This window comes from Lissotriton helveticus, chromosome 11 (genome assembly GCF_964261635.1).
Source record: "Lissotriton helveticus chromosome 11, aLisHel1.1, whole genome shotgun sequence".
NCBI lineage: Eukaryota > Metazoa > Chordata > Amphibia > Caudata > Salamandridae > Lissotriton > Lissotriton helveticus.
In genome coordinates, this window is record NC_136072.1 from 528,395,551 (window position 1) to 528,420,519 (window position 24,969).

At 46.9% G+C, this 24,969-nt stretch overlaps 1 protein-coding gene across 2 annotated transcripts in view; it reads left to right on the top strand.

Annotated features, from left to right (window-relative positions):
- The window catches only part of LOC144791492 (ubiquitin carboxyl-terminal hydrolase 47-like), a 340,820-nt gene that overhangs the window by 149,697 nt on the left and 166,154 nt on the right, over nt 1–24,969 (top strand). For both annotated transcript variants that reach the window (XM_078666187.1, XM_078666188.1), the window contains exon 5: nt 15,392–15,465. In XM_078666187.1, coding sequence (XP_078522313.1) covers nt 15,392–15,465 — 74 coding nt within the window. The remainder of the gene's footprint in view (nt 1–15,391; nt 15,466–24,969) is intronic.

Consider the following 24,969-nt stretch of genomic DNA (forward strand, 5'->3'; position numbering starts at 1 on the left):
TTAATTTGGGAATGGCCCTGGGAATTTAGAACTCCCTGCCCCTTGAAATCAGATTTAACCCTTCAACTACATCATTCAAAGAAGAAGTCAACGTGCTTTTGATGAATACATTTCTACCCTAGAACCCATTGACTCTTATATCTGGGCACCGAGATGATGCGGTGTCTACATACATGGCTATTACTCTCCTGCTATTTCCTTTTTGATAACTTATTGGCCTTTTCCTGATTTACAATGTGCACTGTCAGCATATGTGTTTGTTGGTTGTTCTACCTGTTTTTATTTGCGTGACAATTTTAAAAGCGCTCTATTCTGTAGTAGGGGAATCTCTGTGATAATCATAATCATCAGAATAGTCCCGCCCATGTGTGTGGACCCCGGAGCACTTCATTAGATATTATCTTCTTAAGTTGTCAACTTCTGCAGACATGCATAGACACTTGAGAGATAAAAAGACAATAATGCAGCCAAACTAGCTAGGCTACACTGGCCATTACTTCATACTGAAGTGAAAAAAGATAGCCAATAGCCAATTAACTGTTAAATGTAACCATTTTACTGAGTTTCACACATAGAAAAACTCCCCTTCACAAAAACTCGTTGTTCATGATAGAGATGAAGGGTGGGACAGACAAGCCCCATAGGCTGCCATTATGTGTCTGTAAATGGATACCGTGCCTTTACGAATCCCTCCAGAGAATCCCGGTATCCCATGATGCACAGCCAGAGGCCAGTTACTTTCAGTTCTTTTTTCCGACTCCTGCTAGCTGGACCCTGGAGCATTGAGCTCTACCTTTATTGGTATTTTTCAATCTTTCTAGCTTTAAAGTGAGTTTTTTGAACTTCACTTGACATCTTTGACGTTTCTCTTTCTTCTGCTATACTTTTTGCTCAGTAATTCCACAGTTTGCTTGTCACAATGCCATCCTTATTTGACAAGTGCCCTGAATGTGGGAGGAAAAAGGCAAAGTCTGATTCACACAAAGTGTGTATTCTGTGTCTGCCTGCCTCTCATATTCCTGATATCTGCGCCATTTGCAAGACCTTTTCTAGGCGCACCCTGTGTGACAGGGAGAAAATTCGACTTAAAGGAATGGTGCAGAGACGACAGGCAACTTCTTCAGGGACTTCTGGGCCAGAGAGGGTAAGTCCTCTATCACGTTCCATGCGCCGGCCTCTGGGGGGCTCCCCAGTCGAAAACAGGCTGAAAAACGGCGCCTGTCCCCTTCAACGTTGAAAACTGCTACAACGACGTCGAGAGCAGGTATGACGACAATCTGCTCCTCGTCGACCCAGGGCTCTGGATCGAAGCGACGTTGACGCTCCGCGTCAAGGGGAAGGACGGCGAGATCTCGGCTGAGGTCACTGTCGAGGCATCGATCCACGTTGAAGTATCACCACCGTCGATCTAGTTCAAGGCATCGGCACTCGGCGTCGAGGCGACACGGCCGATCACTGACTACATCGACAAGAAGATCGCCGTCGACAAGGCGATTAACGTCGACAAGAAGTTCACCGACGTCGAGGAGACGCTCAACGTCGACGAGAGGATTGACGTCGGGAAGCCATCAAAGAAGCTCAACGCCGAGGTATCACTCCCAGATGTGCTCAATCGTGAGCCTGTCATCGTCGACAGGGAGTTCGAGACGACGCTGACGCTCTCCGACGAGCAATCCATCGAGGTTGAGCAGGAAGTCTAGGGCACAAAAAATAAGAAGGTTGTCCGCCTCTTCGGACTCTGAGTACTTCTGTACTTATTCTCCTTCGAGGACACCTCAACATACAGCACCGCCTCCACCACCTTCTCCGCCTCCTCCTCCGCCTACTTCTCCTCCTCCTCCACTAGTGTTACCTCCGTCTCTGCCTGGGCTGACAGCACCTTTGCCAGTGCCCCCACATGGAGCCCAGCAGATCAAGATCAAGACCTCGTCCGAGACGTCGTTCTTGTGAACGTCACCGTTCTTCCACGCGCTCTCGTCAGCCCCACAGCCATGGGAATTCACTCTCCCGGTATACCAGGGACACATCTTCTACGAGTACAGGCCTGTACTCTCCCACGCTCACTGACTTTCCTCCTCATAGAGTGTCACCTATTGATGATGTCACCACCTTTCAGGAGGTGTTGGTCAAAGGGGCTACTAAACTCAATATCCCCTTGTCGGCTCCAGTACCTTCAACTTCTGTATTATTCGAAACACTCCATCGGAGGCAGTCATCTCGCCCCTTACTTCCATTGGTACCTGGCTTGCTGGAACCAGCTATTGAGCTGTTCCTGACGCCTTCTTCGGTAAAATCTGCGCCTTCCCGGCTAAAGAAGAAGTACAGAGCCCGATTCGGATCCTGTCTTCCTCCGGATGGACCCCACCCCGGACTCTGTCATTGTGGTGGCAGCAAAAGAGCAACATGCTACGGCTCCAGCGTCTTCTGTACCACCTGGACAAGGAAAGCCATAAGCTGGATTCGGTGGGTAGGAAAGTCTGCAGCTCTGCAGCCACATCAATGAAGGCGGCTAGCTTGACTGCCCTTCTGGGAAGGTACGACTGCTCCCTGTGGGAGTCTCTCCACCAATTTGTAGATCTCCTACCCAGGGACAAGATGGAGGACTTTCAGGAAATACTAAATGAGGGACTGATGGTCTCAAACCAGGTCATTAGTGCGGCGGTGGACACGTCACTCCTGTCGGCCCACGAATATTGTCACGGCGTGGCTCTTCGAAGGCAATCCAGGCTTCACCTTACCTCTTTAAAACCGGATAATTAGCAGTGAATAGCGAACTTACCATTCTCTGGTTCGACTCTTTCGGTTCACATGCAGATGAAGAGATGGCACGGATCAAATCAGAGATGGAAACCATGAAGGCTGTCGGTTTGGAGAAACCAAAAGAACAGCATAAGACCTTCCACCCGTTCCAACGGCGATACTCCTCCCAGAGGTTCCAGCGTGGGCAAGGCCGTCAATATGGTCAACAACAGCAACAGTTTCAGCGACAACCGCTTCATAAACGACAGTCACAAGGACGGTTCAACCAGCAGTCTACAAGGAACAATGCCCCTGCTTGTCCTAAGTCCTGAAGGGTTACTTCCCCCTCTTCTGTTACCCACTCCGGTGGGGGGAAGCATTACAAATTTCCTGGCAGAGTGGCAGAACATAACTCAGGACAATTGGATGCTGAGTATTATTTGCAATGGATACTCTCTACATTTTATCAGCCCTCCTCCATCCATCCCTCCGAATCACTCCCGCCACATGCTACTCGAGTTACAGGTGGAGGCATACATCTTGTTAGAGAAAAGGGCAATAGAACCTGTTCCTCTTGCACAGAAGGGAACAGGACTGTATTCAAGATTCTTTCTTGTCCAAAAGAAGGGCAAGAACGAGTTCAGACCCATCCTTGACTTGCGACAGGCAAACAAGTGGATTCGCAGAGAGCAGTTCCTCATGTTATACTTACATCAAATCTACTCTCCGCTCCATCAGGGAGATTGGTTATGCCTAATAGATCTGCAAGACACATACTTTCATCTGCCCATAGCAAAAAAAAATCACAAGTTCCTGTGATTCACTGTTGGAAACAATCATTATCAGTATGCAGTACTTCCCTTCGGCCTGAAGTCGGCGCCCAGGACGTTTTCCAAATGCATGGCTGTAGTAGCAGCGCATTTAAGGAGAGACAGGGTGTTCGTCTAGCCATATCTGGATGACTGGCTGATCAAGGCATCAATGTTTCAAAAAGTGCAACGACATTTCAATCAAATTTCGGCTCTACTTCGGCGTTTGGGCCTTCACATCAACATCACGAAGTCTGTCTCGACTCCTGTACAGTGCCTGCAGTATCTGGGAGCCTCCATCGATACTCGCAAGGCAAGCGTGTGTCCTTCGGAGGAGCGACGCTTATCAATCCTACGGAAGGCTCAGGTTCTCATGACCATACTCTCCCGGATGTCTTCTCTCCTGGGTTCCATGGCGTCTTGTATCTTCCTCACTCCAAATGCACCCCTCCACTTGCGGCCTCTGTAGGAATGTCTGGAGGATCAGTGGGACCAGAGACGGGGGGATTGGGAGGACAGGATTCAGCTGTCGCAGCAAGCCCTACAGTCCATAAAATCGTGGTGGTCGCCTCACAATCTCCTCCGAGGGATTCCGTTACACAAGGAGATACTGACACAGACCATTGTGACAGATGCGAGGCGCTGCGAGGCCTCAGGGCAGTTATGCGCTATACAAATGCAATTTTTCATTTCATTTTCATTTCATTTCATTTCATTTCAGATGCTTTTCTCCAAGGCTGGGGAGCGCATTAGGACCACCTTCAGATATAGGGCACGTGGTCCCAGAAGAAGGTCACGTACCACATCAACTTTCTGGAACTCCGAGGGGTTCATTTGGCGCTGAAAGCCTTCCAGCTGTCCTTTCGAACCAGTTCCCTGCTTGTCCAGACGGACAACACAACAACGATGTACTATCTCAACAAGCAGGGGGGCTCAGGATATCGCCCGTTGTCTCGGGAAGCACAGAAAATCTGGAATTGGCTGCTGGCCAGGGACCTGACCATAACGGCAACTCACCTTCCAGGTGTGCAGAATGGTCAGACAGACGCTCTCAGCTGGCTCATTCAAGAAAATCACAAATGGGTCTTAAACGACGAGGTGGTGCGAGACATATTCAGAAGATGAGGTACTCCAGAGGTTGATCTGTTTGCCAATGCAGAAAATAGCAAATGCCGCAACTTCACCTCCAGGTTTTACCAACCAGGGACGCTGGGGAATGCACTATGGATCAATTGGTCGAACAGCTTTCTATACGCTTTTCCTACCATTCCCCTGATCCCTACAGTGCTGATCAAGCTCTCTCAATCGAGAGCCAAAATGAGAGTCAAAATGATCCTCATCGCTCCAGAGTGGCCGCATCCTACTCCACCGATCTTTTCTGCCGCATCTCTGCCTTCCGTGCTGGCCGGACCTTCTCACGAAGTTCGGTGGACAGATGGTGCAGCCCAACCTCTCGTCGTTGAATTTTCGCAGCATGACTCCTGAGTTAGTACAGTATGGGCACTTGAATCTCCCTCAGGACTGGATGGAGATATTGAAGGAGGTTAAACAACCATCTCCACGGACTTCCTATTCTTATAAATGGAAGAGATTCTGCTTCTGGTGTGCGTCTAAGAACGCAGATTCTACTTCCTGTAAGGAAGATGTCATCCTTCCTTACTTGCTACATTTGGCTCGATCTGGCCCCTAATTTCTTTCTATTAAAGTTCATCTGGCGGCCTTAACTGCCTATAGGAACTGCCCTTCACAAACTTCCTTTTTCAAAATCCCAGTCATCAGATATTTTTGCGAGTTTTTGAAGAAGGTGTTTCCTCTCATTAGGCTTCCTTCACCCCGTGGGAGCTTAATGTAGTGCTTTCTCGACTGATGCAGGGGCCTTTAGAACCCATTCATAAGGCCTCTCTCCAGCATCTGTCCCGGAAGGCAGCTTTCCTTGTAGCTGTAACTTCGGCCCACAGGGTGAGTGAGATTCAGGCACTCTGTTGTCAAGACCCTTACACAGTGTTTCATTCTTCTAAGGTAGTTATGAGGACTCACCCTAAATTTCTTCCGAAGGTGGAGTTAGAATTTCATGTAAATCAAACAATTTAATTACCTACATTCTTTCAGCATCCTTCCTCACCTGCTGAGATATCCCTTCACATTCTCGATGTTAGAAGGGTGTTGACGTTCTACTTAGATAAGACTAATGAGATCCGTAGATCGGATCAGTTGTTTGTGAACTATGGCGCTGTCAGGACTGGCCTTGCTACCTCCTAGCAATCCATCTCCAGCTGGATTGTGTCCTGTATTCAGTTGTGTTATCAGAAAGCCAACAAGTCTCTAGTTAGTAAGCCTAGGGCTCACTCTACCAGAGGTAAAGCTGCTACAGCGGCTTTACTCCGTAATGTCTCTATTGCAGAACTCTGTAGGGCTGCCACTTGGAAGTCGGTCCATACCTTCACTAAACACTACTGCCTGGATACGGATGCCAGGGCAGATGCTCAAGTTGGGCAGGCTTTACTGAAGAATTTATTTGCACAATAGTGGGTGTGTCTGTTTCTTCCACCGCTGGGGTTCGTTTTTCGGGATAGGCTTGCTATTCTATTCAGATGATTATGACTATACACAGGGATCCCTTACTACAGAAGGAGTAGTTTCTTACCTGTAACTCCAGTTCTGTTGTAGGGGTATCTCTGTAATAGTCATAAGCAACCCGCCCTCCTCCCAGGTGGCTGCAACTGTGGTACCCAGAATTCAGCAGGCCTTGCTGTCTATGCCTTCAAAAAGAACTGAAAGTAACTGGCCTCTGGCTGTGCATCATGGGATACCGGGGGTCTCTGGAGGGATTCTTAAAGGCACGGTATACATTTAGAGACACATAATGGCAGCCTATGGGGCTTGTCTGTCCAACCCTTCATTTCTATCATGAAAAAGGAGTTTTTGTGAAGGGGAGTTTTTCTATGTGTGAAACTCAGTAAAATGGTTACATTTAACAGTTAACTGGCTATCTTTTTTCACTTCAGTATGAAGTAATGGCCAGTGTAGCCTAGCTAGTTAGGCTGCATTATTGTCTTTTTATGTCTTAGGTATCTATGCAGGACTGCAGAAGATGACAACTTGGGAAGATAATATCTAAAGAAGTGCTCCAGGGTCCACGCACATGGGCGGGACTATTCTGATGATTATGACTATCACAGAGATACAGAACTGGAGTTACAGGTAAGTAGCTACTCTATACCCTCTAATGTCCTGTTTGCGCTATATAAAACTTTATAAATACATTACTTCATTTGTGTGCAGATCCTTCCCAGCACAATTTTTTATCCAAGGGATATGGAATTGAACCTGCTTCTTGTGTTGAACAAATTCCTACCATAAGGTCTGGCCCTGATATTTGATATTTTGGAAATTGATCGGCTGCTGTTTTAACCATTCATCGTCTTCTTCCTTCATCTCAGTAGCTGATTCTACAATGCTCCAGCTTTAAGCTGTGCTTGTCAATCCATCGACTGCTTGCAGCATCTAACCTGCTTAACCTCTGTCTCTTTTATGGGTAAACATTATGCTGTGCATGCCTGTTCCTGGTGTGCTTTTATCATGAAGAGTACCCCAATGAACTGCTTGGCTTGCATGTAGAGTATGGTTAGATGGGTCTCCTTGGAGACACTGCATTTCATAAATAGTAGGAACAGTCACATGGTACATGCCCATGCCACCGTCTCTAGTTTTTGGAGGAGCAGGAGTTGGTGCTGGTCACCGATTACTGGTGGACCATTCCCTGAGCAAATGTAAAAGACCTATTCTTCTGTTTATTTGAGGAACCAACATTTGGAGAAACTCTCCTACCTCCTTTTAGATCACACTGGGATTTGCCTCCATGGTGGCCACAGATTTTTTTCTCTGGTGTTCTGAGGGTGACACTGAAAGCAAGAGAGACTTCCTCAGTCCCTCAGACTACCAGCTGCAGAACAAGGGCATTTATGATTTGGTGGCTGCCTCATCTAAGCCATCCATGGCCATTGATCCACAAGTTATTAAGCAGAGTGAGGAGATTTAGAGAGAGTATTTTTAAGAGTCTGCAATTGCACAAGTCCTTGTGCCAGAAGTACTTTGTCTCCAGGGACAGTGTTGTCCTTGTGTCTGGGAATGACCAATGCTTAGCCTGGGATGTTGATGGTGGTTTTCCTGAAGGTTAAAACGATGACCTCTTAAAGGAATAAGGAATTCTGGAGATGGAGTGTAAGAAAATGTACCAGTCCAGTGGTCTCGCTCTAAGAAAGTCATAAGCCACTGCCATCGTCGGTAGCCACAGGTTATATTTCTGGCGCAAGTTTGATGATTAGCTCTTTTTGCTCTTGATTTCTACCAGAAAAAGTTGAAGTTCATGCTTAACATGCACAGGAAAACTGCAGGAGAAAAGCGGCTGATGTCTTGAGGCTTCATAGACTCTGATACCAAATCCTCGCACTGAAATACAGACATCCTAGAAAAAATAATCAACTTCTGCATTGATGTAAAAACGTATTCAATACCTTAACTGATGATGTTCTTCACTAGTGCAAGACAGGTTCAAAATAACTGAGAGACATCAAAGCGATATGTACAAACCCTCACCGTATCACCAAGCAAATCAAGGCCTTCTAGTTTTCAAGGCTAGGAAATCCTTTTGCTTCAATACACCACTTGGAGCCTCCTCATCCACAGGTAATGGTTAGTCGAAGAGTAGATATTCCGGAAGGAAGAGCAAGCCTACCCTCAGTCCAAAAGCCTTATTATAGTCCTTGAATTCCCAATGACTTCCCCAGGATCAGCCACCATCCTCAGCACCTTTTCAGAAGGTCATCAAATTAATAGGTGAGCTCACCTATAGATTTTACTTTGAATTTGGTCTCAGTCTTCAGTGATTTGTGTTTTATTATTGAAAGGAATTTATACTTTGTTGGTGGAACTACTTCTTCCACGAGTATCCTTGACATATGACTGGGTGTAGGCATGAAAGTTACCTCTTTGATTTGATGCACTTTGATGCCACTTGTGCTGGGTCTGCTGTCCATCCTACCTTGAAAAGGCTGTCTGTGGATCGTGTCTAGTTGTCTATCCTTGGGAATACATAAAAAGGCCTGTCCTGCTGTAGCATCCCCAGATGTATGTCACCCTGGTGTCTTCATTTTCTGATGGACTTCTTTGATCTTTGAGATGAACCAATATTGTCCATCAAAGGAAAATGTCATCAAATCAGTGTGAACCGCCAACTGAAATCAAGCTTTAGCATGGAGTCAGCACCCTCCTCACCACAGATAACGATGGCCCTTGCCTCGTGACAATGCTGCAGTTCTTGGTGACTTTTAACATCGTCACCTGTTCTAACCTCATCCTCTCCCTAAAGTCTTGTTTGCGATTCATCAGCAACAACCTTCACTGATTCTCCTCCCTTGCACAGGTTGAAGATGACAGAGGGCAAGATGGAACTATGGGGGTCTTTACACAATAGGGCTCTTTTGAAACTTAGAGGTGTCCAAGTAAACGCAATTGATTCTGTCATAGACTTCCATGCTGTGAATGATTTCATCATCTCGTGATGCACTTGGGGCATGCACGTTTAAAACAGAAACAAGATGTTGACCTATGGTTGAAGGAAAGTACCATTTTCTTTATCTCACATGCAAAACACTACACAAATTTGATCCAGAGAAGTCTCCCAGTTGCCCTAGATATGGCAAAGAGGAAGCAGAATTGTAATCACACGGTGTGGCAATGACTGATGACAATCTATGTAGAAGGAGGTAGGAGGTGTCTACTTACTTTTAGAGATTGTGACCACTGGCATGGGTAATGGATTAAAACACTCAAAACAAAGTCTGTTGATACATGTCTTGCGTTATCCAGGCTGTTGTGTTAGTGACTATTTGTATGGCTTTAGCCTCAGACCTCTGCTCTGCCTCTCCTACTCTGGCATGCTGATCTAGATGAATGTGTATCAGTTGAATATTTACCAACACAAGGGAGGGTTCTGGCAAGAGACAGCTGTACAACAATTAAACGGACTTCCTTAGGTCTTTACTTATTTTTTATTAATTTATTTTTGAAATTGAAAGTGACACAGTCTCAACGGGCGAGTGCTGAAGAAGGGTTAATCCTTCGAAGCAGACCTACTTCCAATGTTAGCTCTCTGATACATCCTGTTTAGTCCAGAGGCTTGCTACCTGGACAAGGGAGTAGGGCAGAGGGGCAGGGACTGAGCCATTCTGAAGATGCTTCCTGAAAGATAACTGCCCTAGTATGTCTAAATAAAGGTTGAATTATGGTCACTCGGGGTGACCAATATATAACCACGGGTAACCATGGTTGTTCCTTCAATATTAAAAATGAGGAAGGACTGCAAAAATTATATGGAACAATCACACATGTTTGTGTAAATGTGAACACATTTACTGTGGAATCAACACATCAAATTGTAAGAGTAAGTATGTTTTAAAGATGTTGATGCAAGTGATAAGAGTTCTTTGCTAGTTAGTATTGCATGTCTAAGAAATCGAAAACAAAGTTTAGAAGATTTGGGTTGTCCATTAAAATAATGCGCACTGCCCCTATCCCAAGAAAGTAATATGTTTTCAGCTGAATTGAGAAACATCTGAGGCAAGGATGATATGATCCAATAGCATACATTTCTTCTTTTTTTTAATTTTCTTTTTATTAAACAGTTGTGATAGTACAGTGGACGGCTGAGAGGTCACATAGAAATCAACTCCAATGAGAAAAAGACACATGACCTTGCTTTAAATAAAATACCTGCAATACACAGTATTAGGGAGGAAGGAGATCGATGTCTAATTCTGCTCTGTGCAGTTCGACGGATGGAGATACACATATTTCACCACGTGATACATTCCATTTAGCCCATTTGTGGTCCCATTTCGTGGGGCAGCCCCTGTGTTTAAAAACATCCTTCTCTGCGATCATCGCATTATCCATGTCGTTAGCCCATTTTTTGTATTTAGGCAGATCACCGGTCCCCCACATTTGGGCAATATTCCTCTTGGCTGGAACAAACCCCAATGAAGCCCATGTGCGATCAGTGTGAGTCAAATCAGTAGCCTCCCACAGTTCAATAAACAAAGTCACGGGGAGTGAGTATTATTCTTCCCGCATAGCCTTGTAAGTGTAGAAACAATTTTCACCCAGTATGGCTGAAGGGTTGGACACTCCCAAACCCAGTGGAAAAATGTACCCTCAGTTGTGCACCCTCTAAGGCACCCAGAATACGGCTGACTTCCCATTTTAACCAGTGTATGTGCCACTAGGTAGACTCTGTGTAGGATCTTGAGTTGAATCAGTCGTAGTCGCATTGGAATTGCAACTTCTTTGGGGGAGGAGAGGGCTTCATGCAGTCATCATCTACAAAATACCCACGGTCTGATTCCCACAGCTGCCGGAGACGCATGAGTAGGTCAGGTTTTTTGTTTATTAATTTGCGGTATGTAAGCGATATAGCCTTGGTTGTCAGGGGGTGGTCTGTTAAGAGTCGGTCTTCTAGCGGGGATGCCTCGGGTAGAGCCTCACCACTAGCCACCACGGAGGTCAGTGCATGACGGATTTGTAAGTAGTGGAACGTCTCTGACCCTGCCAGTTGGTATTCTGCTTGTAGTTCACTGAGTGGGACCATCTCATTATGCTTCCACAGATCGCCAATGGAAGAGATGCCAATTAAGACCCATGTACTGAGTTGTTTGTATTCCCACAGGGGAATAAGCAGTGTCAATTTCTTATGCCACCCCAGCGTTTTTTTCGCTCGGTGCCAAAGTGCAACTGTCTGGGCCGTGGGACCAGTGAGGCGTTGGCTTTTGGGATTTGGAGTAAAGTGTGCGTCGAAACTCCCCCTGAGTCATTATCCATTTGTCTGTGCGGTAATCCGGTTCAGACGGAGGGGCAAAGACCCACTGATTGACCACTGCAAGTCGGGAGGCCCAATAATATTGTTTTAGGTCGGGCAACACGATTCCTCTGTCGTACCCTCCCCTGTTCAGTTTGTGTGTAGCAATGCCTGGATTTTTCCTATCCCATAAAAGAGTTCTGACCTCACTCTCCACACTGACAAAATAGGCGTCTGGGACCTTATTGGGCGTATTTTGCAGCGCGTATAAGAATCGAGGCAGCGCCAGCATTTTAAACAACGCTGCGTTACCGAGTAAGGGGCAGTGACCACCAGTGGAGCATATCGCTGTGGAGTCTGGTCAGCGGGGCCTTAAGTTGGTGTCATACAATAGGGCAGAGTGCTGTGCAACATATATACCAAGGTTAAGGAACCCCTCGGTAGCCACTGTGATGTTGGTGCCCCTTGGCATCCATGGCACTGGACCCTGAACCATTAAAAGAACAGATTTTGTCCAGTTGATTGTGTATCCCTGGTTAGCGCAGAATATTGCAAATAAATGTAACATCCTGTGGATCGAGGTTGATGAAGCTGCTATGTATAACAGGACATCATCAGCATAGAGGGAGATTCTATCTTTGTGATGATCTGTCCATTTCAACCCCCTGATCATGGGGTCCCTCCTGACCCCGGTCGCCAAAGGATCTAGTATTATGGCGAACATAAGGGGCGTTAGGGGGCAACCCTGTCTAGTCCCCCTCTCTAGACGGAATTGTCCGGAGGTATGCTGATTAACGACTACTTGGGAAATAGCATACATTTCTTGGTTTTGGTTTACAAAGTGGTAGACTGAGACAAGCAGTTACATGATGGTGTTACATGAGGTCATGGGTATGGCAAAGTAGTGTACCAGAGGTGATAATGAATTGCACACTGATATGGGTAGATACAGAAAGGAATCCTTGAATTTAGTACAAGGAGCTTTCCCAGAGGCACTGCTGACCCTGACCTTTGCCCATTGTTTTTCTCTTTGCAATCCTTATCCTTTTTATTTTTTACTAGCAGCCCGTCCCAGCGTTGCCTGGGGCAGAAAGAGGCTGGGGGCAACATTTGAGGCTTGCGTGCACTAAGGGCTCCCGTCCGTCCCTCTGTGCACACCCGCTCCCGCCCCGACCCCCTCCCGCCCCGACTCCCTCCCGCCCGACTCCCTCCCGCCCGACTCCAATGTGCCTTTACCTTACCTGAGCCGCCGCTCCTTCCCGAGCTCCTCACTTCACCGTCGCTCCATGTCCGCCGCTCCTCTTCATCATGACGCACCTGAGCCGCCGCTTCTCCCCGCGCTCCTCACTTCACCGCCGCTCCTCCTCGTCATCACGCACGTCGCGGCCAGCGCTACGTCGCGCGGCCGGCGCTACTTTCAGGGCACTACTTTTTTTTAAAAGTTATATTTTTAAATTGACGTTTTTTTTTATAGCCTATTTCCATCTGCACACCCTGACAATTTCTACAATGTATCGGGTGTGTGGATTGGCGCTGTGGTTCCCGAGTTTACCTGGCTCAAAGGTTTGTGTTCTCTCTTTATAATAGTAGTATAGAGTACTAGCAGCCCGCCCCGATGTTGTCCGGGGCAGAAGGGGGCTGGGGGCAGCACCGCTGCAGGAGACGTGCAGCAGAGCGGCCATCAACGGGAGCAGCAGAGCGTACTTACCAGCTCCCGCGCCGCCGCTCCTCCCCGCATGTCGGGTGTGTGTCCCTTGCTCCTTCCTGCGCTCCCACCAGCATTGCCGCTCCTCCAGAGCGTACTTACCAGCTCCAGCGCCGCCGCTCCTACCCGCATGTCGGGTGTGTGTCCCTTGCTCCTTACTGCGCTCCCACCAGCATCGCCGCTCCTCCCCGCGCTGGGCACTCCAATGTTGTGTGTCGGTCCTGCGCCATCGCTCCTTCCCGCATGTCGTGTTTTGTTCCCTTGCTCCTTCCTGCGCTCCTGTCCGGACAGCGAACGTCGCGTTGACATGACATCACGTCCACACGCCATTGCGCCTCTCGCAAGCGTTGTGACGCCGCCGAACGCCGCGTTCAATCACTGTATCCATATGCCCATACAGACTACTTTTCCCCTAACGTCCCCCCCGCCCCCTAATGTATATGGTGTGGTTTTCTATAGCCTATGTCCATCTCCTGGACCTCCCCTTTCCAACGCTGTATTGGGTGTTGTGATTGGTGATGTACTTTTCGAGTTTACCTGGCTCAAAGGACACAGTTCTCTCTTTATAATAGTAGTATAGATAAAGATTCAGGCTACATTGAGTCAAAGACAATAGTACCTTTTCTTTGCTCAAATAAGAATCATATTTTCCTGTGATGTGCATAAAAACAACTAAAATGTTTTTGTATACCTCTTCCAAGGAAACCTGCCTGCTAAATACTGCTCCACCTAGTTATAGGTGACCAATGAGTAAATTTACAAAGGGTAGTAGTGCTTGCATAACCTTACAAACCGTCTGAATCTATAAATCATAGGGTTTGCAGATGCTAAACACTATTATCTATGTACTGAATGAATTTAGCGATTTGGAAAAGTGTTTACGTATTATTAAATGTGTTTAGAAATGGATACTGATTTGTTATTCGGAAGGGGCTTGTTGTATGGAATGAACTTCCCCTGCAACTAAGATGCATCAAAACTACTCTTCTATTTCAGAAAAAGCTAAACTCCAGAATTGGTATGCTACGTATCAGTGTTTTGCGACCGAAATCCAGTATCAAAATAGTGATATTTTACTAACTCCTCAACGACGGTGATGACTCCATCGCAGTGGGGAAGAGGTCACTTTGGGATTCTTTGTGCACATAATGTTTGTTTAAGAATAGTCAGTTTTCAGTGGGACCACTGCCTTCACTTAAGCTAAAAAAAGATTTGTTTAAAAGTAGCCTCAGAAATAGTAGTCTTCTAATGCAAGTATGGCAACCATCCCTGTGATTGCAGCAAATCACAGAGGATCGTAATATGCAACCTACCTCATTAATATTCATTAGGTAGGTCGAATTGCGACCATCTACGATTCGGTATTTTGTAAACCAACCTATTAGTACATGGGTTGGTTTGCAAAAATACCACACTAGTCGCCAAAACACTGGTCACAAATTGCAACCAGTTTATTTTAACTAGTGTTTGACATCCTGCCCCAAGTCTTACTATATCCAGCTTTCATAAACAGAAACACTGCATGCAATTTTACTGGCTGGAAAATCTGGCCTCTAAAACTGATTAAGGTCCAGTCTGCATAAGCAGTTCTGACTTAGCCCCTGCCTTACTCCCTACTAACGCACAGGGAGCGCATGCAATGCTCTCCACTGCTGGTCCACTTCTTCCCCTCCCCACTGCTACCTTACCCACCCCAACACTCCATCTGTCTCGCACCAGTCCTCCCACTCCAATTTATCACCAGCTTAAGGTGGGTGGTAAACGGAAGGATTAATCCCTTTGGAATTGTGAATTCCATGTGGAAATTTGCCTGGAAAAACTGGGTCTCTACAGTTATTCTCCTTTCAATGGAGATTAACTTGTAATAGCGTATTTATGTGTGAGGTTACTGTCCAGAAACTTTTCTGTCCAACTTTGAATTAGGGCCATTTTGGTCTATTCAAATTAAATGAGACCGCTATTTATTTTTATTTAAGCCAACATTTTTATTGCAAGCATATGGCCACTGTGTTATATGGTTGTAGTATATGGTTGTAATTAAAATAATTTGACCATTGCAGCAGTTTGCCAAAGACAACCCTATTGGTTTTGGAAGAGTCTTTTTTCCTATGTCAGTTTACGCTTGTCCTGACAACAACTACCTCTTGTGAAGAATGAAAGGAAACCATCTTGTACTCTGGACAAATTACAGACTTTGAAACGCTTGATTGATCTATCATTATGATCCATGGCTGCCAAGAATTCTTCTCCTCTATTTACTCACAACGTTTTTGCATGTTTTTCCAGGAAAACAGCAAGACGTAGAGGAGCACTTCCGACTCCTGCTGAACAGTATTCCTGAAAAGATGGAGGCCCAGAAGGTAAGTTCAACTTTCATGGTGAGGTTTGATTTAGTGCCTTTTGCTAGATGTTATAAAGAGGAAAAAATGGCTTCTTAGGTCTTGGTGGTCAGGAGAGTGGGCATAGCCTAGAACCCACTGCTCTCACCAGTGAGAAGGGGCCTTCTGAGAAAGCAAGGTAATGATAATAGACACGGGGTCTTTGAGCGGCGCACTGCCTGAGAGACACTCCACCCACCTCCCACCCCAAAAACAAAAGCATCTAAGGCTGCTGGTGATGTCTTGTGGATGTTGCAGAACCTTGATGGATTTCAGCTGAGCACTGCCTTTATGAATGTGCTGGAAACCCTTTCTGTGCATGTTTTCCACATTAGACATGGTGTCCCAATGCATGATATTTGCTTTTTAACAGTGTACCAAGGGAACTGAGCCAATATTTTGTGACAAACTGTAGAACCAGGTAAGTAGACATCTGAGATTAGCATCAGAGTTGATTAATGTGAGTAACAGCGTGTTCCAAATCCTCATGTACCACTGCCTTTCCTTTACAAAGTTGAGTTCCATGACATTATTAGTTTGTGATATGCTATGATCATCCCTAGATATAAATACCTATTTATATGCTTGTCAGTTTTGAAGTCTGGCTTGACAGCGCAGCTCACTATTGACCTATTGTTACCAATTCCTTAAAAATAGAATGAAATTTGGCTGTTTCCAGAACAGTACTGCACTTACCTCATGCTGTTGGATGTTTAGGTTATTATTCTGCCTCACGTGGCACTCAATGGTTATGAGACTATTTTGTATCTGAAAAGACACATAAGGTTCTTTATCTCATAGATACCCTGGATACAGAAATTTTTAGGTCTCGCCCTGGCAAAAGCGTGCGAAGCGCGTTCTCGCCGCGAGACCTATTGTCGTCAGGTCAGCTTACAACGAGGCAAGAGGAGACAAGAGATGGGCACGCGCAGCCTGCCGTAATCGGATCAGGTCGCGCGCACGTTCACCATCTCCTGTCTCCTTTAGCTTCCAACACACACAGGCACACCTCCCCCTGCTTTTGCACATGCACGCGCACACACACACACACACACACACACACACACACACACAGACACACACACACACGAGCGCACCTACACGCATGCACACACACGAGCACACACATACAGAGACACACACCACACCTCCTCCCCCCCGCCGCCACCTTCGCCCCCACACACGAGCGCACACGTACAGAGATCCCCCCCACCCCAACCCCCCCACAACTAACCCCACTCACCGCATCGGCGCCATTCCTGACTCTGCAGCCTCCGCGGGGCTCTCCCTCGGGCATGGGAACCCCACCTCACCACTGCTCCTCTCTGGGCCAGCCACTCCGTGGGCGCGGGCTTCAGAAGACAGAAGTCCCGCCCCACAAGAGGTTTCGGTTTCGCTTACGTCTTGTCTGAAACGTGGCTGATTTTAAGTGTTGCTTCTGAAGGGAGTGATGTCATCTAAGAAAGGGAAGGGGAGAAGGTGGAAATTCATCCTTTTGATAGAAACCCCTCACTCACCACCTAGTGGTGACATGCTTCATCATCGGGGTCCACCTTGGCGTCCTAGCGACACCAAGGTGTGCTGCGACACCTGGACTACAGTGGAGCGGGTTGTGGCTGTAGGTGCAAAAAAATGTTAAAAATTGTCCTGGTTGTACTCAGAAAAAGTAGTTTTAATTATAGAGCAACTGAACAATGTTTTAAAAATATATACAGGCGAGATCCTGGTAGGGAGGGTTACGACCAAGGGATCTCTATATGTGTTGAGTGGTCAACATGTTTCTACCATAAGGGCTATTGCCCAGTATTCGTCAGGACCAGTAAAAACAGGTGGACAGGGGGTGCGTGCTCCCTAAAAAGCACACCCGTCCTTGATCCCCTGTGTGCCTACTGGCAAAAATAGCCAGTGGTGGGTGCTGCTCAATAAAATAAGTGAGCTGGCGAATAAAAAAGAGACCTGTGAGGAGAGAAGGGTGGATAAAGAACAATCAGGTATTGAGTGATAGACTTACTCTCCTGTAACGTCTTGCAGTCTCTCAGTGCAATGGAAATATAGTGCCAAAAGAAAGGGGAGTGGGTCTCCAGATATACATAATACCGTGGTGAAGGAGTGAGATACTAGTCAACATCTATGCCAAAGGATAGGTGCACGCGAGTTGCATGCGGTGCTAGCACGACCCAAGGGGGATTGAGTATTGAGTATAAGATACTTGTGCTACACGGAACAGGTCTGTCACGTGGTGCCTAGGCTACTCGCAAGGTATTAAATGACAGGGCGGTACCTCTACCATTGTAGGTGAATGTACGGTGGGGTGATTTAAGGCATAGTTGTAACTCGGTGGTGCTATATACATTTGTCAGCATCCGACTCAAACGTGTAAGTGAATAACATTAAATTAACATACATAACGAACACACATGTAACACTGAGGGACACACTTGAGCTCAAAATGACATGGGACTGGGCTTACTCGAATAAGAGTACTCTGCGCTTCAACGGGCAGGGCGTAGGGTCAATGCCTGTATAGTAACATATTCTGTAAGAAACAAACAGAGCGCGAGCGTTGTAAATCTCTGCGCCGCTCAAGACGCTGTGTGGGTGGTGAGCGGCGCCCTCGTGGACCCGGTACTGGGAAGTGTACCCGGGACCTGGTATCGTGAATCTACTTACAGTTGCAGGCAGGAAAGATCATGGTCGACCTACTCCTCGCGTCCACTGCTCGGCTAGTGATTTCGAGGGCAGCTGGACGCGGTAAAGAGGAGTCGGCCGCTTCCGGGTTTGGGCGCGGCCTGGGCGGGTTGGGGGCGGGGCTAGCAGTACGCGGTGGCGTGCTGTCGGTAGCTAGGCTACCGTAAGGAGACAACCAGCAGGTTAGGTTGTGTCACAACACTGGGCAGGTTGGGTAGGCTCGCGGAGCTGCTCCGCAGTGCTAGTATGAATGAAAAGAAAAGAAAACAAAGCGTGAGGTTCACGTCAGGGCATACAGTGTAGAAAAAGTTATTTACACAGCATGGGGATTTCAGAAGGGTAAGAGAGTAGACAGTGTGGAAATTATTATTTGCACTGCGCGGTGAGGAAAAACATTGGATGTGTGACCAGTACTGGGTCAATGGTGGGCGAGATACCACAGTGTCAAAAGGCAGCCTCATTACAAGGTTCTGAAGGTGATACATTAGCAAATTAACAAATTAACAGTACTGGATCATGTGGGGAATGGCCCAATACAGGGGCGCCAATGCGGCGCAAAAGGGCCAAGGTAATTCATAAACAGGTCTATGGTATTTTTTAAGGGTGTGAGGAACACTAAGTTAAAAGCTCAGTAGAGCAAAGCTTGGAAATATATTAAGAGTACCAGGTGGTAAAGCTCTGTTCTTAATTCCTGGTCGTAGTGACCAGGGAGATAGAGTCTCACTTCAGCACCGAGTTCCATGGGATATTGTCGTTGAGCCCAATTTTGTGAGAGGAAAGACGATAAATCCATCGCTGCTCTTTTTCAAACAGTCGTGCTTGTGCATTAGGACCTGGTTGGATTTGCTCAATTACCGTCCATCTCATGTCGTTGGGGGTGTGATGGGCTGTGAGAAAGTGGTCAGTAAGCCTGGTGTTCGTTTTTTTGCATCGAATTGTGCTACGATGTTCCGCTATCCGTTGTTTGACCTTTCTTGTCGTCATACCCACATATGGCTTGTCACAGCTGCATCGAATAAGGTAGATTACAAATGTGCTGTTGCAGTTTGTGTGTGATCTCTGTTGCCAAATTTTGCCTTCCTCAAGGTTCAAAGTTTTAGTGTTGTTCGTGAGGTGACAGACGCTGCAGTCACCACATCTGGAATGTCCGGTCACTGGGGGAAGGCCCCAAGCGTTGGTGATGGTTTGGTCGGTTGTCGCCATGTTCATTCTTGGTCTGGTGTTGACCAAGGTGTCTTTTAGGCTCCGTGCTTTTTTGTAAGAAAAAAGTGGTCTGTCCCAATTGTGATTTCCAGTGTTCAGTATTTGCCAATGTTTTCTGATACTTTTACTGACCTGGTTTGACACCGCATTGTATGTGGTCACGCATGTAAGTGGAATCTCCTCCTCTGTTCTAGGTGTGTCCTCTAGCAGGGCTTGTCTTGGCTGATTTCTGGCCCTTTTCTGACATCTCCTTGTGATTTTTTCGGGGTATCCTCGGTTAGTTAGTTTCTCCGTCAGGTCTGCTGCCTGTGTTTTGTAGTCCTTCAACTCGCTGCAGTTCCTCCTAAGTCTGAGATACTGACCGTAAGGTAAATTCTCCCTCAGGGGGCGAGGATGGAAACTGTCAAATCTCAACAGGTTGTTCTTCGCGGTGGGCTTGAAGTGGGTTTTAGTCTTGAGCTTGTCAGTGTCTCTTTCGATCTCAATGTCAAGAAAGACCATTCTGTCTTTGTCTACACTATGTGTGAACCTTAGGTTAGGGTCACACGTGTTAAGCCACCTGATGAACTCCATTAGTGTTTCTTGCGGTCCTTGCCAGATGGTGAAGACGTCATCTATGTACCGCCTCCAAAATTTGATGTGGGTGCTGTAAGGGTTATTGGGGGTGATGACATATTTTTTCTCGAAGTCATACACGTAGAGGCCCGCTACGCTGGGAGCAAAGACACTACCCATGGATGTCCCACCTATTTGGAGGTATAGCTTTCCATCATGTTCAAAAAAGTTTCTTTTAAGAGCGAGGGTTGCACATTCTACAATGAACTCTGTTGGTGTTGTATGATCCCATGTGGAATTGTCCAGTGTTTGTTTTAGTACTGTAATGGTGGCGTCTTGGGGTATGTTAGTGTACAGGCTCTCTATGTCTAGACTCACAAGGATGTGGTCCGGTTCAATCCTGATGTCTTCCAGCATTGTCAGTAGGCTTTTAGTGTCCTTCAGATAGGTTGCAGTATTTTGTACAATGGTTTTAAGGAAGTAATCACAGAAGCGTGACAGGGGTTCCAAAAGCGAGCCTATGCCTGACACGATTGGTCTGCCAGGTGGTGGGATCTTGCCTTTGTGCATCTTTGGGACTATGTAGAAGTAGGGGATCTTACCCTCCGTTTTGCAGAGGTAGTCCGCTTCTTGTTTTGAAATGTGGCCTGAGGCCTCTGCTGCTTCCACCATATTGGTTATTTCCACCCTTAGGTCGTCAGTAGGGTCGGCTGTGAGCCTTCTGTAGTTGGTGTTGTCTCCCAGAAGGCGTTGGCATTCGGTGTCGTAGTCGGCCTTGTTCATTATTACCAGCCCCCCGCCCTTGTCGGCTGGTTTTATTATGATTGAATCGTCATTTTTCAAGTCAGCTATGGCTTTGTTCTCCGCTTGGCTGTTGTTATGGTATTGTTTGGTGACAGCTAGTGCTTCAACGTCATTAAATACAGCTTGCTCGAAGGTGTTGATCTCCACCGGGATTGAGTGTGGCGGAGGCGTGAAGGTGGACCGCAATCTAAGGCCCGTTTCATTTTTGGTTTCGTCAGATTCAATGGTGGTGGTTTTTTCAAAGTATGCTTTCAGTTTAAGTTTCCGAAAGAAAGCGGCCAGTTCACAATGTAATTTGAACTTGTCCAGGGCTGCAGTGGGCACAAAACCTAGACCTTTGTTTAGTACATTAGATTCTGTAGTTGTCAGTGTACGTGAAGATAGGTTGGTTACTAGCTCCTCGCTGTGCTGGGGCCCGCTTTGTTGGCTCCCGATTTGCTCCTGGTTACGCTGCCTGTTGTATCTTCCTCTTCCCAATGAACATTGTTTCCTCGTCTGTTGCGTCCCCTCCCGCGCCTGCCTCTGCTCTGAAAAGGAGGGCGGGACTCCGCGAGCCTACCCAACCTGCCCAGTGTTGTGACACAACCTAACCTGCTGGTTGTCTCCTTACGGTAGCCTAGCTACCGACAGCACGCCACCGCGTACTGCTAGCCCCGCCCCCAACCCGCCCAGGCCGCGCCCAAACCCGGAAGCGGCCGACTCCTCTTTACCGCGTCCAGCTGCCCTCGAAATCACTAGCCGAGCAGTGGACGCGAGGAGTAGGTCGACCATGATCTTTCCTGCCTGCAACTGTAAGTAGATTCACGATACCAGGTCCCGGGTACACTTCCCAGTACCGGGTCCACGAGGGCGCCGCTCACCACCCACACAGCGTCTTGAGCGGCGCAGAGATTTACAACGCTCGCGCTCTGTTTGTTTCTTACAGAATATGTTACTATACAGGCATTGACCCTACGCCCTGCCCGTTGAAGCGCAGAGTACTCTTATTCGAGTAAGCCCAGTCCCATGTCATTTTGAGCTCAAGTGTGTCCCTCAGTGTTACATGTGTGTTCGTTATGTATGTTAATTTAATGTTATTCACTTACACGTTTGAGTCGGATGCTGACAAATGTATATAGCACCACCGAGTTACAACTATGCCTTAAATCACCCCACCGTACATTCACCTACAATGGTAGAGGTACCGCCCTGTCATTTAATACCTTGCGAGTAGCCTAGGCACCACGTGACAGACCTGTTCCGTGTAGCACAAGTATCTTATACTCAATACTCAATCCCCCTTGGGTCGTGCTAGCACCGCATGCAACTCGCGTGCACCTATCCTTTGGCATAGATGTTGACTAGTATCTCACTCCTTCACCACGGTATTATGTATATCTGGAGACCCACTCCCCTTTCTTTTGGCACTATATTTCCATTGCACTGAGAGACTGCACGACGTTACAGGAGAGTAAGTCTATCACTCAATACCTGATTGTTCTTTATCCACCCTTCTCTCCTCACAGGTCTCTTTTTTATTCGCCAGCTCACTTATTTTATTGAGCAGCACCCACCACTGGCTATTTTTGCCAGTAGGCACACAGGGGATCAAGGACGGGTGTGCTTTTTAGGGAGCACGCACCCCCTGTCCACCTGTTTTTACTGGTCCTGACGAATACCGGGCAATAGCCCTTATGGTAGAAACATGTTGACCACTCAACACATATAGAGATCCCTTGGTCGTAACCCTCCCTACCAGGATCTCGCCTGTATATATTTTTAAAACATTGTTCAGTTGCTCTATAATTAAAACTACTTTTTCTGAGTACAACCAGGACAATTTTTAACATTTTTTTGCACCTACAGCCACAACCCGCTCCACTGTAGTCCAGGTGTCGCAGCACACCTTGGTGTCGCTAGGACGCCAAGGTGGACCCCGATGATGAAGCATGTCACCACTAGGTGGTGAGTGAGGGGTTTCTATCAAAAGGATGAATTTCCTCCTTTTTGCCAAGAACCGGTCCTCCAGATACGTCTGTTCTTCAGATTCATAGTGGATACTCCTCTTTTTGTTTTTGATATATTTCCTCCCAGGGGAATAGGAGAAGTCTCTAGTTCACTTTTGGGTGAACGAACTCCCTTACTCTCTTCTTTGTTTGGAACAAGGGGAGAAGGTGCACATCTCTAATCCTGTGATGTTAGAGCGGGTGGAGTATTGCAGTCTAATTTAAGTCACAATAAGAATTATTTTACTGTCAGAAAAAGAGAATGAAGTTCCCAAAGAAAAGGGACACATTGCAGCAGTTCTGCGTCCATTCTTACCGGCTGCCCAGCACAAATATTACAACACACAATTGCGGGTAAAGAGTCTTGCTTTAATTGGAGGCGCGGGTGACTGACGTTTTTGTGGTGTGATCGGCTGGTCGGTGCGTGGAGCGTGGCCGGTGTCTAAGATCCGCATTGTAGTTTAGTTGTCCCTTAACCTGTCTCTCCGGTGAGGGTGCACAACTCACCCGGATGACAGTAGAGGCGGCGCTCTCACCCTTCCAGCTCTTCAGGGGTTAATCGTGCCGGGGAGGGAGAGGGATGTGCTCGGCGCTGCCCCCCTGCCCTCTCACAGTCCACAGTATGACACACTGCGCTCAGAGCTGCTGAGTAAAAGGTCCCAGTAGTGTCCAGTGAGCAGCCCCTGACTTCAGCAGCCCAACACCCTGCCCACACAGGCATATTAGAGGAGAGATGAAGGTGTCCACATGCTACCTGACCCTCTGCCCCCTCCCCAAGACCCCCACTGGCACTCCCGACCTAGGAAGCCTCTGGCCCGGAGACGCCGCAAGGTGGGCATCAGCCACTTAGGAACCAACGTGTTTGACTTTTTGTGTGGATAGCGCTCCGTGTGCGTGGAAAATGCTTCAAGGCACTTATATGTGTAAATAGCCGAAATATCGCAAGGTTTCCCTCACTTATAGCAGTACTGATTTGCGATGCGAGAGAACTGCTGATAGATAGCTGCCCCACTCTGTTTCAGATACCCGTGAGGTAGGTGTTGCGTTTCAGAACTTGCAAGCCACCCCCATGCCAAAGAGAATAGCGCTGAGCATTGGTTCCCCTGTGTTCCTTTTGCATTCTGCCACCTATACATGCACCATTGTAAAAGCGGAACTACAAGAACCAGAATGCACTTTAAACACCAGGACTTCTAGTACCAATATTATGACTGGCTTATCTTCTCTGTGTAGATATCAGATAAGTTGTTTTTGTGTCTCTGCTTTTGTTCCTTCCACATACCTCAGTGGCAGGATGTAGGCAAACTACCCAGAGGGTTCTTCCATTCACCAGCGCTATTTTTGTGCTAACGAGGAGCTCAACACAATTACAGTATGGCCAGTGTGTTTATTTTAATGACAAAAGGCACATTTTTCCTGCCTCCAGCAGCCCCTTTGCTTTCTTCTGCTTTCCTGTGCCGTGGAGGTTTTTGCCCCTGTTCTTCTTTTACTGAGCGGGGTTTATTTACCATATAAATCCATGTGCACTGGTAACTCTGGCTTCTACAGGGGAGCAAACCGCCTTGCACTCTAGTTTGTATTTTTATAGCACGCTTTTGCAATGCAATGTGTCTCGCAGTTACAAGAGTTTAAGCTATTGGCATTGTAAATGACAATGCCTTTTATTTATGTTTTAAAAACAACACAAATAAAAGGCATTGTCATTAACAATGCCAACAGCTCAAACTCTCATAAATGCGAGACCTATTGCATTGCAAATGCTTGTCTTTAATATTGTAGTTAGGACTTAAAATATAGGTCAGACTTACTGTGCTAGTGACATCACTGGCTTCGCGCAAAAACATATTTAAAAGAAGAAGCTAGGCAAGAGTACTTTATTATCCATCCTCCATCTCAATGATAAGTAATATGACAGCATTTCCCGTCGTCAAACTAATCAGGAAGTGACATCACTGAGTTTTTGCCAAAACCATCTTTAAAAGAAGCAAGCCAGGAAAGAGGACTTTGTTCCCATCATCCATCTGCACCAGAAGTGGCATCACTGGTTTGTAACAAAAACCATCTTTAAAAGAAGTGACATCACTTCCTGCCTTCTCACTACATCAGTCAACTCTTCAGGGCGTCCCATTGACCAGGCAGCCCCATTGAAGAAGGAACACGATAAGGGCATTGCCTGTTTGGGCCTGGTAGGACAAGGAAAGTCCTTGGGCCGGATACCCTGTTCCAGTATAGTCATGTGCCTAACACAGCC